We start from the raw sequence: 14,575 nt of genomic DNA, 5'->3' as shown, positions 1-14,575 counted from the left end.
ATATTTGTACTCCTCTCAATCGCACTCTATAACATAGTAAAACTTCTCTCCTACCTACAACTTATCGGCTATTCTTCTATGCGCGACTCGTCGAACTTTCAATCCGTTTTCTAACGTCCCTCGCTAACGAACCGATCGACGATCAATTTAACAGTTGTGAAATTATCGATCTCATTGTCTCGTGCTCTTCGATTCCAAAGAAAGTTCTGGCAGTTTAATGGAATACCAAATAAAAAGACGAGAGAACAGAATATTAGCCCTCGAGACGATACCAAAAGTTCGACGTACGGTTTCATTATGGAAAGGAAGGTATCATTATTATAGTACTAACTCTTAAAAATTAAAATTATCGCATCTTCTATCGCGCTTCGACGAACGACACAGAGAGGTTTCAACGATAATCGTCGAAGAAACGAAGCTAATCGTAATAAATAACAACGTTCAAACGTTGTACTCGATATACCACTCGTTCTTGCGTAAATGGCATAGAATATCGTACAAGTAGAACTTTCAAGTTATTCTTGAGGGCCAGACCGTATCGATGCAAGGGGAATTCTTTCGATCGTTCCCACTTGGTGGAAGAAAAGAATTCTTCTTACATCTTAATCTAAGATATTTCAATAAAAAAAAAAAAAAAAAAAAAAAAAAAGAAAAAAACGGCAACTTGTACATGTCGCAGGTAGAGTGAAAGTCAGTCGCGTAATCCAATGACCAAGGACGAAGTGAATTTCCTTTCTTCTTAACTTATCGCGTATCTAATTTCACCTGAGTAAGAATATTAATTTCCTTTCTTCTCTCTCTCTCTCTCTTTACTTTTTCCCTAGTCGAAAGCATTTACTGATAATTGCTTTACGTTAAACTTTGGCTAACGTAAGGCGCCAAGCTTGCGTCTTTTTTTTTTGGAATTGTGTAATCTTCGAAGCAAGACTGTTCCTCCCGCGCCGTGAACTTTGAGGGAGCGTTACTTGCGATAAACGGCTACGAAGATTCGTTTAGTTTTCCTCTTCATCATTTAGGACGATTATGAGAAACGAGGAGAACGACGAAAGCTTGCGTTCCTTCGAGTCTCGATAAGGACGAAGAAGAAGCAAAACGAGACGAACTTCCTCCTTTCGGGTGGATCTCGATCAGGTCACTTCGGAGGGCTCCCTGAAGGCTTTTTTGTTTTTATCGATATCTTCTTTTATCGATGTCCTGATACTACGATGCGTGTGACTGCTGAGACTGCGATAACTTGCTGGAACTTTTGTGGTGGCTAGACGTGTGTTTCTCCTGAAAATACAAATACAATTGTGGGTACTCGATATTTTCAACGCCTCTCAGAAGAAGAAGAAGAAGAAGAAGAAGTAGAAGTAGAAGTAGAAGTAGAAGTAGAAGAAGAAGAATATATGAAGAATCGATAAAAAGGAAATCACTCTCTATGTAAACCATATACGGAATATTGAAACTTGTTCTCCATTTCTAACGGTGGTGTTTTCTTTTCTTCTACGGTATCTGTTATGAGAGAAACCGAAAAGGAGGAACGTTTTAGGTCGATCTGTTGTGAAATGTGACATTAATGAGATGTTAATCGGTCGTGCCAGAATCAAGTGGTGGCAAGTACACAATTGTACGAATGGATTTGCAGGTATTCAGTTGAATATATAGTAAAAAAAAAAAAAAAAAAAAAAAAACGCTCTGGTGAGAGAAGAATCGCAATGGCAACTGAATAAAAGAAAGATGGAAAGAGGTTTGCTAATCGCGGTTAATTCTCCTTTAATCGTGGTCTCCCTCGAGGTCGAAGGGACGCTGGCAAAGGATGAAATGAAACGCAAATTGAAGCAGAATCCTTAAAAACTGAATACATGCATACAACAGGAAAAGCTTGCTACCGCGCGCATGCTCATGCAAAATTACACGCACACAATACACTCGTGACAAACAACAATAGCATCGACGTTTTCATAGACGATACAACATGGGCAAACTTCATGGTACCCTCCACCAAGCGAATAAAATCAAACAACAACATGTGTGCCTCCCGTACTGGAAACTGTTCGCTTCCATCTATGATGCGCGTATAAATGAAGACTTTTACACATATGATAATAATCTTATTACATACTGATAGCTATGATATATAATGTTAGTACACAAAAAGATGCGGCGAGATGGTGTGCGATATTATATCTGAAATATATGCATATATATACGTCTATACACGCACAGCTGATGATATTCGTATATGCATACATATATTTATTGTATGGTGTGTTAAGAAAGAGACAAAATAATCACTAAGGTACTTTTCGTTTCCACAGAACGTTTATTTCCGATGCTTAATTCTTTTCTTGGTCGAACACGTGACGCGTACGATCCCTGATTTAATATCTAATCAGTAACCATAACTGTGGCCTGTAACACAGTTTCATTTTAGAATAGTACGACGTAAGCACCTGCGTTTTCTAATAAATCAACAGCTCCGTTTTATCTCTTGGTGCACTTGAAACGCGTTACGCATATATATATATCTGTACAATGATAAAGATCCATCCAGTGAACAGTAGTGTATCATACAATGATAACAAAATAAGCGACAGTGATTCATAATGAATGAAAGTTTCGCAAGTTTCATCTAAGGATTCTACGTTCGACAACATCCGTAAACGCAGGTGTTTATCGTAAGTGAAAAAAAAGAAAAAAAAAAAAAAAAAAAAACAGGTAACGTACGCGACAAGTGAGAAATATACATTGTGTACAGTATTGATGCAGTGTTCGCAATGTTACACATCTCCTGTTTCTCTTCTATATATAGCTGATCGATTCGTAAATTTTATATTATTTATGATCGCTGGTCACATGCGTGGGCTCGTGTATTATTATCACTATTATATTTAATATAAATATATATAAGTATGTATGTATATATATATATTTATATTTATATTTATATTTATGTATATATAACTCTCTTTGAATTGTTCACTATCGGAGAGTACAAAAACCTATATAATTTACCTTAGCAATTATTTTGTCTTCGTACGACTTGTACAATTGCACAATTTTAACTAGGCCGATCCTGTTGATTTCTCGTAGCCTCTTCTTTTCTTTAACGAATCACAATCCGATGCTGCTACGAATCCTGTCCTACGAATCTTCCTTCCGTTTTACAATGCCATTTTCGATTACATAATTATTATCGTTCGAATAAGGCTAGGACTAAGAGGTTCTCGTTCCGAACTGATTCAGGAAGAAGAAAGCATGCATCGAGCGATCGTTCCAATCCAATCCAAGTACAACGTAAAGACAGGTTTCTTAAAATAAAAAAAAAGGGTTAACTTTCGATAAAATCTAGATCGAAGCGCAGATTCTTCCTGAATGTTCTCTTCTTCTCGTCTCGATCTTCGGTTACGTACAAATCTTAAGGCCCACGACGAACTCGAATGATTACGCATGTGCCTTTGAAAAATAATCTCTTCTGCCGTGCAAATTTCTATGTACAATGCGCATCGTTTTATACGCGAGCTGACCTCGCGTGGAGGAATCGAACAGAGAGAGAATTTTGCACTGAGAAGCCTGAAAGGAGGCAACGGTCATAGCAATCGCACAGTACACACGTAACGGTCCAACTTGAAAATACTAGATACTAATTGCGACAATAGTTAGAACAATAACAACAATTACATCAACGCGCCGTAACGCTAGCGGCATGATTAAATTCCTGTCTTGTCACAATGGCAAATCACAATGCACGCGCGTACGCGTCCGATTTGTGGGTGTATGGGGGTGTGTGTGTGTGTGTGTGTGTCTATGTATTTTATGTAAATATATAAACGCATTCTTAATAGATCCTATACTTTGTAATATATTAATCACACTTTCTCTCGCTCTCTTTTGACACGTTCCTGAGATAATATCTATTTTATATCAATCATTACTCTTACTTTGCGTTGCATATTTACACACGTGTATATATGCATCATACAAGACGTAAATGATGTACTGATAAGAATTAAAAGAAAAGGAAAGAAAAAAAAAAAAAAGAGAAACTATGCGGGCCGCGGTATTCCAAATAAATAAAAAAACAATCTACGTACACTAAAGACAATCGAGCTCGAAGCATTGTACAAGAGAATGTAAAAAATAAAATCTTAGGTAGGAAAATCCTTAACTCTATTAATCGCCGAATCCTCCTCGATTCGACGCGCTCAATGAAAAAAAGTGATCGTCTTTTCGTCGAAATGTTAGAAACTCAACGAGTCGTCTCTTCAAAACTCGATAAAAGTTGTCTGAAATTTCCGTACGGATACGTCGAAATTCACAGAGAAAAGAACAAAAATGCCTAAAATACACTTTCCAGTGTAACAGCGTTCTAATTCGGATACGAGAGACAAATGGAACCACAAAAAAAAAAGAAGAAAAAAGATAAAAAGATAACGCAAAATTAACATGTCTACAATCATCGTATACTAACAGTGAGAGAAGATTCTATACAGTTTGTCGTTTCACGATGATCCTAATTGTAATCGTCTCTTTCGATAGGTCGGGTTCTCTTTTGCGTCACGTTACAGGAACGTGGAGCAAACGTGTCGACATTGTTAAAGAGAAAGACGTATAAATAGGATATCACGAAACAATTAAAGACAGCCGTGGCAGAAGTAAGACCTTCCGTGTCGTCGCGCCAACAATTTTCCGTTGTTGCAAAACTATTTTACACTCTGATGCAACTTTGTTCGTTCGCGAAGAAGCCCACCGCGTTCTAATAACCCTTTGCGTTCCTTGCAGTAGTAAGTCTCGCGACAATTTAATGTTATCTCTTAACTTATCGCGTACTCCGTTTAAAGATCGCGATTTCGGTACCGGAATAAGAAAAGGGATTACAGTAGTGAACGTAAAGAAAGCGTAGTAAAAAATTGGCCAGCCTCGACTGGTTCGCATGATAGAGCGAGAAAATAAAATAGGACTGCAAAGGGTTAGTCGGAAAGAATCCTGTTAATATATTCATCCGCGTATAAAAACAATGACAATGCGATACAATGTGTTAGTTCCAACAAAATTATGTATAGTACTTTTACAAAAACGTACACTTCCAAATTCGTATTAATATTACACTTATATTCTCCGAGCCACTCTCACCACTTTTCCACTGCATACGATACATTGTTCTGTTTTTTTTTCCTTTTTCCTTTAAGTAACTTTTTAAGTTTTCCCTAGAGCCATTTACACCCGTTTTCAAATACGACAATTTGATTACGCGAACGCAACATTCCGCATACCACCCTTTCTTCGGAACCCTTTGCCAGCAAAGGAAGTTTTCATCGACTACTCCACCCAACTTGTTCGCTCGTCAAAGTAGCTTTTTAAATATTCACTCCTCGTTATCGTGATATATATATATATATATACGTATATTATATATATTTATAAAGGAGAGGAACAAAAAGAATAAAAAAAGAATATTCTCCTTTTCTCGATCTCTACAATTGAGCATTTGTTAATTAAAATCTATCAACCGTTTGACCCTCAACGCAAAACATAGTAGTTACCCCTTCATCTTTGATCTGGCAGTGTTTCGTCCACGAATCTTCGCGACAACGTTTTCTTCCTTCCCTTGTACCCGTTTTTTCTTTTTAGCCAAGAAACGCCGAAAGAAAATTTTGTCGTCTCAAGAAAAAGAACAACTATTTACGTTTGAAAAAAAAAAAAAAAAAAAAAAAAATAGAGAAAAGTAGCCGCCTCGAAGTTACATTACTTTTTCAAAATCCAAGGAGACCTTACCTTGTACGTATCTCTCGAAATAGAATCGAATAAATAGTCAATTCGTTCGACAAGGAACACGAAACAAGGCTATCTACGCGTAGCGCGTGATCGACGTCTTCCCGATGCAGTTACTTGCGATTTCTGTTCTTTTAATTCCTCGAACGAGGGGATGGGAGGCTCTCACACTCATTAACTACTGTAAGGAGATGCGCTACAGGTACAAAGGTGGAAAGATCAAAGTGGTAATTTGTAACACTAGATGGAATAGAGATCGTACGATACCATGCTGCTACTTCTACCATTCACAAACTGGAAGGGAGAAGAAGAGAGGATAGAGGCAAGGTGAAAAAAGTGTACATCTCTTCAAGATCGAAGATCGATTCTACCGGAATCTCCAGCCACTTCTTTTTCTCGTTTCCTCTTCGAGAGGGAGAGCGCAAAAGATGCTCGAGTCCGAGTGTTGAACAGCCCCCCGCGAGGCAATCGAATAGGCGAAGGGGAAAAGAGAGAAGGCTAAAAGAAAAGAAAAGAAAAGAAAAGAAAAGAAAAGAAAAGAAAAGAGAAGAAAAGAAAAAAAAAGAGATAGAAAAAGTGGCTGGAGTTGGCTATCGCTACTATGAAAAGTACCTCTCAAGTCCACTACAAGACAGGATTTCCGTACGAACGTTATTCCGGAGGTGGAGGCGGAGGTGGCGAGGAACTAGGAGGAGGACCGCTCGGCAACGGTGGTGGTGTGTTGGATTCCTGCCGGGCAGACGCAACCGGGATGATGCTCTGATTTTGTCGCATGTTCGGCGGTAAGGACGGTGGCGGCACGGACGTGTCGATGGCACCGTCTGACGTCATAATGACGTTACCCGCCGGATACATTGGGTATTGTTGCTGATACTGGGAATAGTACATGACGGTATCGAAAATGTATCCGGCGTGGTTGTATATCGAGGGTGGCGGGTAATTGGGAAAGAAATAAGAATCCGGTTGCGATTGATTAACGTGGGCGGCCCTCGGGTAGCCTGGATCGCCGCGAGCGGACGGGGGATGGGAATGATGGGGATTACGGGGATTGTTACTGTAGGTGTCTTGTTGATAGTAGCCGTCGCGCTGCCCGGGAGCACTGTAATGGCCCGCCGATCCTGCTGGTGGTGGACCACGCCCGATATACTGGCGGCCGCCTCTACCGCCTCCACGTACCTTGTTATTGCTGCCCGAGTTATAGTGTCTGCCGTTCTGCCGTTCGCCTGGCCGGTGTTGTCCGTAACCCGCCGACGAAACCTGCGATTGCTTCTTCGTTGGTGGGACAGAAGTCGTTAGCCACTCCTTTATTTCGGTACGCTCGCGTTTACGGCTCTCCGCGTTGGCCGCTGCGAACTCTGGAACGATACTGCTCGAGCTGCTCGTCTGCGACGGTGCCCCCGTACTCCTCGAGATGATATCCGTGCGGATTTTTATCTTCAACGGAGCCTGGACGACGGACTGGGCCGGCGAACTCGACACACTGTTCGTCCCCTTCAGTCTCTCCTTCGCGATAATTATCTTGATGTTCTGCGGCGATTTATTCTTATCGGCTGCCACCGCGCTCCCACCGATGCTCCCTGTCGACTCTGTGCTTAGATTTAATTTATCTTTAGGAATAGTAATTCTGATAGGTACCGCGGCTACAGCCTCCTCTCCTCCCTTCTCCTTATCCTTCTCTCGATGTTTCTCTTTGTCTTTGTCTTTATGCTTGTGTTTGTGTTTGTCCTTGCTCTTCTCTCTGTCTTTGTGTTTGTGTTTGTCCTTCTTCTTCTTCTTCTCGCTCTTGTGGTGCTCCGATCGCTTCTCCTCCGCGGGCGGTACGACGGTGGTCAACGTCGTCGACGTCGGTATGGAAAGGATCGATTCTGTACTGGTTTGTATAGGACCGGAAATGGCGCTTATATCGACGGTCGAAGCGATCATAGGCTCGCTGTTAACAGACGACAGAGGCAGGCATTGAGTTTGAACAGGGTCTTGATGCGTGAGCGACATCGAATGAGATATAGGTGGCTGATGGTGTTGTTGTTGTTGTTGTTGTTGTTGTTGTTGTTGCTGTTGCGGTGGTTGCTGTTGCTGCAATTGCTGCTGCTGCTGCTGCTGAAACTGCTCCTGATGGACTTGCGACGGTATTTGACTAAATTGTTGGATATTCTGAAGTAACGATGGCATCGGCGCTAAAGGTTCCTGAAGCAAAGCGCTTATGCTTTGAGCGGACTTCATTGGCGATAAATATTCACCTTTTACCTGCGAGTGCTCAGCCCTTATCGGTATGTCCGTCTTGAAGGGTTCCTTTTTGCTCTGAAACTCCTGAGGCTCTTGTTTCGTTAAACCAATATCTATACCGTTTGTCAAGCCCTGCTGATTCGACGATACCTGTTGCTGCACTGGTGCAGTTCCGTAACGCGATATCGTTGGCTCAGAGTCGAACGGTTTGATAAGTTCCGGTGGTTTCATGTCATTCGCGATTTGAGTGGCTCTGCCATTTGCCGATGGATTGTCTCTGATGGGTTGTATGAGCTCTGGTACCCTACCAAGCATTTTAGCGGCCTCGAAACTGGACGTATCCTCCATTTTTGCCTTCACCTGTTGCTGTCCACCCTCGCTGGTACTGCCGGTACGATGCCTTTTATGGGACGCCGCAGAAGCATCGCTGGCCGTTCGTTTGTTCGATTGTGTCTCGTGCTGTTGCAGGCCTGGCGGACTCGCGAAAGGTGATACTAAATTAAAGCCTATCGACGTATCCGATACGCGTTCTTGTTGTTTAGGAACTTTTGCAGCCGATGGCGGCGTCTTTTGTTTAGTCTTAGGCCTCTGCGAATGAGTTTCTCGAGGCGTTGGTACTTTTTCCGGACTGAACAGCGATTTGGGCTTGCTAGGAGGGGTTTGTAATACGCACTGTTGGGCGTCGGATGAACTTTTCTCCATGTCGTCGTGCCGTAGTCGCCTTTCAGTTTTCGGATCGTCCACGTTGTTTAAAGACGGTAAACTCGACGATTGAGAGCTACCATTTTTAATCGTATCCTTCAATATCTGGGACACACCGTGAGCCGTATGCTGGCTCGACATCGTCTTCGAAGTCAACGATTTCTGATTAAGCAATAAAGTCGAACCGGAGCTGGTCGGCGATTTTTCCTGCGCGAGCGAACTCTGGCTACTACTACTCGCAAGTTTCGCATCGGTCAGGACTGCGCCGGTGCTGGCCTGGATTTTTTCCGACTGATTGTACTTCGTATGATGCGACGGTTTCTGCGTACTCGAAGAATACGGTACGTCGAGCGTCGGCTTAGGCGGAGGTAAGGGTTTCTCGATAAGCTTCCTGACTTCTTCGCACCTCTGCTCCAACGTATCCGACTTTCTTTGTCGATCGATTCTCGTTGGATCCTGATATTTGTATGGCTTTTGGTCGTTATCTTTTCTATGCTCTACCGGCTTGTGCCTCGGATCGTACATCCTTTTGTCGTGTCCTTGGTGTTTACTTTCCGCTCCACTTGATCTGTATACACTATGATTATTATTACTAAGTTTCTCCTGGATATTCCCGTGAGACATCGGGTCCTGCAACGTTCCAACCTCCGGTCTGTGAGTAGTGGAATCCGTCAAAGAATTATCCAAAATCGGTTCCTTCGGTATCACGTGACTATGAGAATGAAGAGTGCTACTACTACTACTACTATTACTGCTGGTACTTGTACCAGTGTTCGAATTGTACTCTCTTGGTAACCTCGACCTGTTGGGATCACGATTTGGTTCCCTAGCTTGAGTACTACTCGAATGTCTTTGAGGCACCGGTTGTCCAACTTTGATATCTGGTCTGTGGTGATGATTGTGATGAAGCGTCTTCTGCCCAAGAGACAACGGATGTTTGTTCAGCACGTTTGTACTAGACGTAGGTTTATGATGATGCGAATGATGCTTAATGTCTGACGCGTGACCCTGCGCGGCTATCGTCGGTGCTTTTTCTCTTTCCATACGCTCGCGTTCCTTCTTCTCTCGATATTCCCGGTAATCTACAGGAGGTCTTGCAGGTGCAGGAACATTTTGTTTCTTTTCGTCTTGTTTCTCCGTTTGATGAGGTCGATTTGTATGGAATGTCAGTCCACCATCGGCCGTCGTCGCCGGAGACTGTACCTTGCGAGGTTCCGCATCCTATCCGAGCAAAGGTTGAATAGAATTATCGAACAAAGTTTAGTTTACTACGATGCAAAGTATTTACTATCGATAAACCAAATACTTACGAAAGGTGAATTCGGTAAACTAGGATGGTTAATGCTTGGACTTTGATTAGCGGATATGCTCATTATCTTTCTTTTCAATCTTGACGGGCACTTATCGAATATATGAAGGAATTCTGCGGTAAGCTCTTGTAAAAGTTCAGACGTTACACTCCTGTCGACGTACCAGAACCAGTGTTTCCCTTCTGTACTTTGAGGTATCTAAAAATATATAATTACAGTTATATCTGCGCATAAGAAGAAAAAGATGAAAGGAATGAATCATTTCTCAACTGGTAATCTATTAAGGAATATAATATTAATGACATTCACCTCCCAATTCGACCATTTACAAGCAAGATGTATGCAGAAACAGGCAACTACAGTTGGCTTGTACTGCAGACACATGGTTGTTAAATGCAAACTGAAAATAAAAAATTATCTCATAAATTGGCGCGTGAATAACAACATTTGTTTAGTTAACACTTTTTTACAAAATATAACCCAGGGCGTGTAAAAAGAACTGTACCATAAAAACGGAAGTACTAGTTCCATGAAACATGGGTAATATCGGGATAAAACCAGGACGAATTTCTTACGATTCGTTGAAGATAATCAACTGCAATATTCCCAATTATCACTTCCATAAACGGAATTTAATTCCAAAGAGTACGTTTCCAAAACAGTTAAAAAAATAGAACATGTTAATGTAATACTTTTTCGCGATGAGCTCTAGACAAAAATTTCTATATAGACATTATTTCTATAGCTAAAATCAATATACGCGTGTAACATTTTACTATGTATTAACAATTATAAATATAAGCCCTACAATACTCTGTTGTATCGTAACAAATTTACCAAAGTTTGCCCCAACATAATCCCATGATAGAATCAATTTTATTTTAATTAACTTTGAAACTGGAAACAGACATGGAATCGAGAACTAAAACTGTAAGAAACGTTAAGATTTCATGTATCTGAGAGAGAGAGAGAGAGAGAGAGAGAGAGAGAGAGAGAGAGAGAGAGAGAGAGAAGAGAGAGACGACGACGTTCAAATTACTTTGTAACACAACAGAGGTAGGCTAAGGCTTGATTTACTAATTACTAATTATTCGGTCGCGGTTATTATTTGTTCAAATATTACTCATCGCATAATACATGAACGAATTCTAACCAGAGTATGCTCGTACCACATTCATCTAATTATATGCCTCTAATCATTTAGTTTGAGTTGATTATTAAATATTTGTTAACATTCACTCGTCGTCATTAACGCTACTTCCGCATTCGTATCACTCATTCTTAATTCGTTTTGTGCATCTACCGCTTAAAAATAAGTGTATATAAATATAAAAATAAAAACTGGACAATATATACCGTAATGTAAGAGAAAACGATCAGTCCTTAAGAATATTTCATTTACCTTCAATTAAGCAATCCTCATCGTGAACTTAGTTTACGAAATAAACTTCGTTTCGCTTTGGCATACGTTCTCTTTAGAATCAGACATTACCGCGACTGCAACGCAACATTCCTCCCCAAAAGTTACTGTTGACATTTAAACATTCGCATTAGAATTCAGTGAAAGTATGAAATCAAAGTAAACTTTTCTATATACTAAACTTTCCTTATTAATTACATGCATGCTCTTAGAAATATCCAACTTAAAAACGAATCGATTCGCGCGAGCTCCAAATGCGAGACAAGTTTCAGGTGATTTTCATTTCGCGTTTACTTTGCTTTCGAAGAAGAAAATAGGTCAGAATGTTGCGCCAGTGGCTATTGCCTGACAGTCTTAGCTTGGAAATATGCTCCAGCTGGCATCTATTTGACCAGAAGACTGCTAAGAGTAAGAGATACTAGGAAATAATGTGTAGCCACCTGTTAGATGCCATGAAGTATGAAGTCTGGGCTAAGTCCTTGCTCGCTGTAAACAAATTTACAATACGTCGGTTAAATTCTTCTTTCAATTTTTATCTTGAGAAGTTTACAATTTTTTATTGTTCGTCGTTTCATTTAAAGTAATAACGATAAACTTGTGACGATATCTTCTCGAGGAAACACACGCGCGGGAGAAGGTGAAAGAAAATAAACGTCCCGTCGGACGTAATTTATATACCTTTAACCAGTTGACAACATCTAACAACATGCGTGTGGGGATGATCAATGGCGACATCAAACCCCAATGTTTGTAGTAGGACATTTTCGTTAAAAACCAGATCCTGAGCTTGCTCGAGGTATTGCTGAAAGAGAAAAGAAAAGCCAAACGCGTTAAAACTATTAGAATTCATTATTTATGGGTAGAAACGTATAGTGTTTTCCCCTTAATTCCCTTAATTTTACCTCGGATCTGACATCAGGTGGGGGCTGATCTCTGTGGAGACACATGTGTGCCATTTTGATAACATGTTCTAACTTGCGCGGTTGTTCTTCGACTTTTGCTGCCAAAAATAGTGCTGCTGCTGCAATTGCATTCCTGTGGAAATGTGATAGCGAGTGGAATACGTAGAACCTGTGCATATATACTATTGCTGTGTTGATACATAATTGTGACCTATATATCTTTAGTTAAGGAAAACGTTAAGTAAACACCAATGTATGAACTACCATGTTACATTTATCTTACTCCGGAGATATATCTTTAAATCATTTTTAGCGTTTCTAAAATTATGAATACAACTTTCTAAAATTATGCTATACAAATAAACAATAGAAACATAAAAGAAACGTTGAAGCAACAAACATAATTGAGATGCGCTACTTGTTGTTTGATTATCTTTAAATTATATGGTAAGATTAAAAAATAGAGAGCACAATAGATTATACGTAAATAATTTTATTTAATCCGTATATTACATGAATGTAAAAATATTTGATTTAAGTCAAGATCTTCTTCATTTATATTCTCTACTGTATTAATGTTCGTTTCTGAGACAATTTGTTATCTAATTAGAAGGAAAATATTTAAAAATTCAGACGTTAAAAATGAGACGTTTTTCAATGACAACATTGTACCGATAAAAAATGACACAAAGGCTAGGTTGAGGTTCTCATTTTTGGTAAGAGAGATAACTAAGACATTTATGTACGACTTTCAAATACGTATCTGAAACATAAAAATATTATAGAAAATACAAACATTTTCTACATGCTAGGCAAAGTATCGTATTTGTATTATTAACTATTGTACGAAGAATCTGAAGAAAGTTTAGCGATAAAGATTCGACGAATTACTTAGCCGAGAAGCAAGCCTGCGAGATACGAGACCGTAATCGAAGATTAGATTAGATTAACAATCTATGGTATCGAAATAAATCAAATAAACAATTAGAGATATAATTAAGAAGAATGGTAAAGTTGCATAAAGAATATGAACGGAAATTGTGATTTCAGTATTGGTAGTACTGTCAAACTTGGCAAACAATGTTGTCTTTCCATGACCCTATTTTCTTTGGCCTCGTTTTGGATAAGAAATTTCTGGATGGCGGTTCGATTAACTCACGATTATTTAGAGCTGACCGTGGATATACCGGGGACAGGAGAATAATATGAAAACTGATGGCACGCTACAGCTAACATAACGAAGTTCAATATGGAGAATCGTAATCATGACGCGTGACCTCTTCTTTCGCACGTCACTCATGTTTACAACACGTTATGCATCTGACGGGTTGGTTCGAAATTCGTACTGTTTGAGAATGGTTACGTAAAGGGAGGAGAGAAATAGGTGAACGTGGAGAGCGGTACGGGACTGTTCGAACGGGTGGTAAAAGTAAAAAGCGAGCAGAGAGAAAATGATTACAGGGACAAGGGGAAAGGGAGGTTGAGAAACACGCAAGTGAACATGCATTTGTTAAAAGGATACACCACGAGCCGCTGGCCCATATCCTGAATGAAATTTGCTGCCTGCTGCCTGTAGCTCAGTTCCTTATCCGCGTCGATGCCGCATCTTCTGCTCGGCGTGTTTGTAAGCTGTTCTTTCGTAAAGTACCATTTTTCGTCAGCCGCCATTTATATGTACACACAACTCGGTACTAACGATGCGCACTTCACGGCGAACGCAACGCACAACAGCAACACGTTGACAACTTCACGTCACTATGCTGACCGGAAACTCCACTCCAAGTTCATATTCGGTGAAATTTTCGCACTCGAACATAATCACGCGTCTCAATTGTCGTCGAATCTATTTTCGAAGAACATTTACACTTTACCAGCTTCGATAGCTGTCGCTCTTCCTCCATCGATTGGCTTCCATTTATTCTTTACTCGGCTCGCACTTTGTTCGGACGTGCCATTTCAAATTCCGGAAATGCTATTTCCTTTCTCGAGTCGCTTGGTATGCGCGTCCAACTTCACGGTGCTGCTTTGGAATCGTGGAGTAGATTAAAAAAATGAACTTCAGAAATTCCTCGAACGCTTCGTTCTACCTCCGTTCGTCATATCATGCGTATGACGTTAGATTGTCGTAGTTTACAGGTTGATACGAAACTTTACGATACCGTTAAAGTTATTTTTATGGACGTTTTATTTGTTGAATATTTTACAAAATGTTTTGCCGCATGGTAATCATAATCATAACGAATAGAGTGAACTTTTCGTTAGTA

The 14,575-nt window shown here is 40.3% G+C and overlaps 2 protein-coding genes across 3 annotated transcripts in view; one reads left to right on the top strand and one right to left on the bottom strand.

Annotated features, from left to right (window-relative positions):
- LOC143431697 (uncharacterized) overlaps window positions 1-14,575 on the top strand; it is a gene marked incomplete at its 5' end in the record, with an annotated part of 76,431 nt that overhangs the window by 36,915 nt on the left and 24,941 nt on the right. The window lies entirely within an intron of this gene.
- On the bottom strand, window positions 1,022-14,129 carry LOC143431721 (uncharacterized). Of its 2 annotated transcripts, none has more exons than XM_076908662.1 (8): window positions 13,834-14,129; window positions 12,312-12,522; window positions 12,088-12,211; window positions 11,850-11,895; window positions 10,299-10,389; window positions 9,990-10,187; window positions 6,367-9,900; window positions 1,022-1,272 (listed from the first exon to the last, which is right to left on the bottom strand). In XM_076908662.1, the coding sequence occupies exons 1-7, from the start codon at window positions 13,977-13,979 to the stop codon at window positions 6,406-6,408; spliced, it is 4,311 nt and encodes a 1,436-aa protein (XP_076764777.1). In that variant the 5' UTR covers window positions 13,980-14,129; the 3' UTR covers window positions 1,022-1,272; window positions 6,367-6,405. The 2 variants fall into 2 exon arrangements, with proteins under 2 accessions (XP_076764777.1, XP_076764779.1); XM_076908664.1 differs by having other exon boundaries at window positions 6,931-9,900; window positions 13,834-14,128.

This window comes from Xylocopa sonorina, unplaced genomic scaffold (genome assembly GCF_050948175.1).
Source record: "Xylocopa sonorina isolate GNS202 unplaced genomic scaffold, iyXylSono1_principal scaffold0014, whole genome shotgun sequence".
Taxonomy (NCBI): Eukaryota; Metazoa; Arthropoda; class Insecta; order Hymenoptera; family Apidae; genus Xylocopa; species Xylocopa sonorina.
The sequence above is the reverse complement of the archived record's forward strand: the minus strand, read 5'-3'. Positions and strand labels throughout refer to the sequence as shown.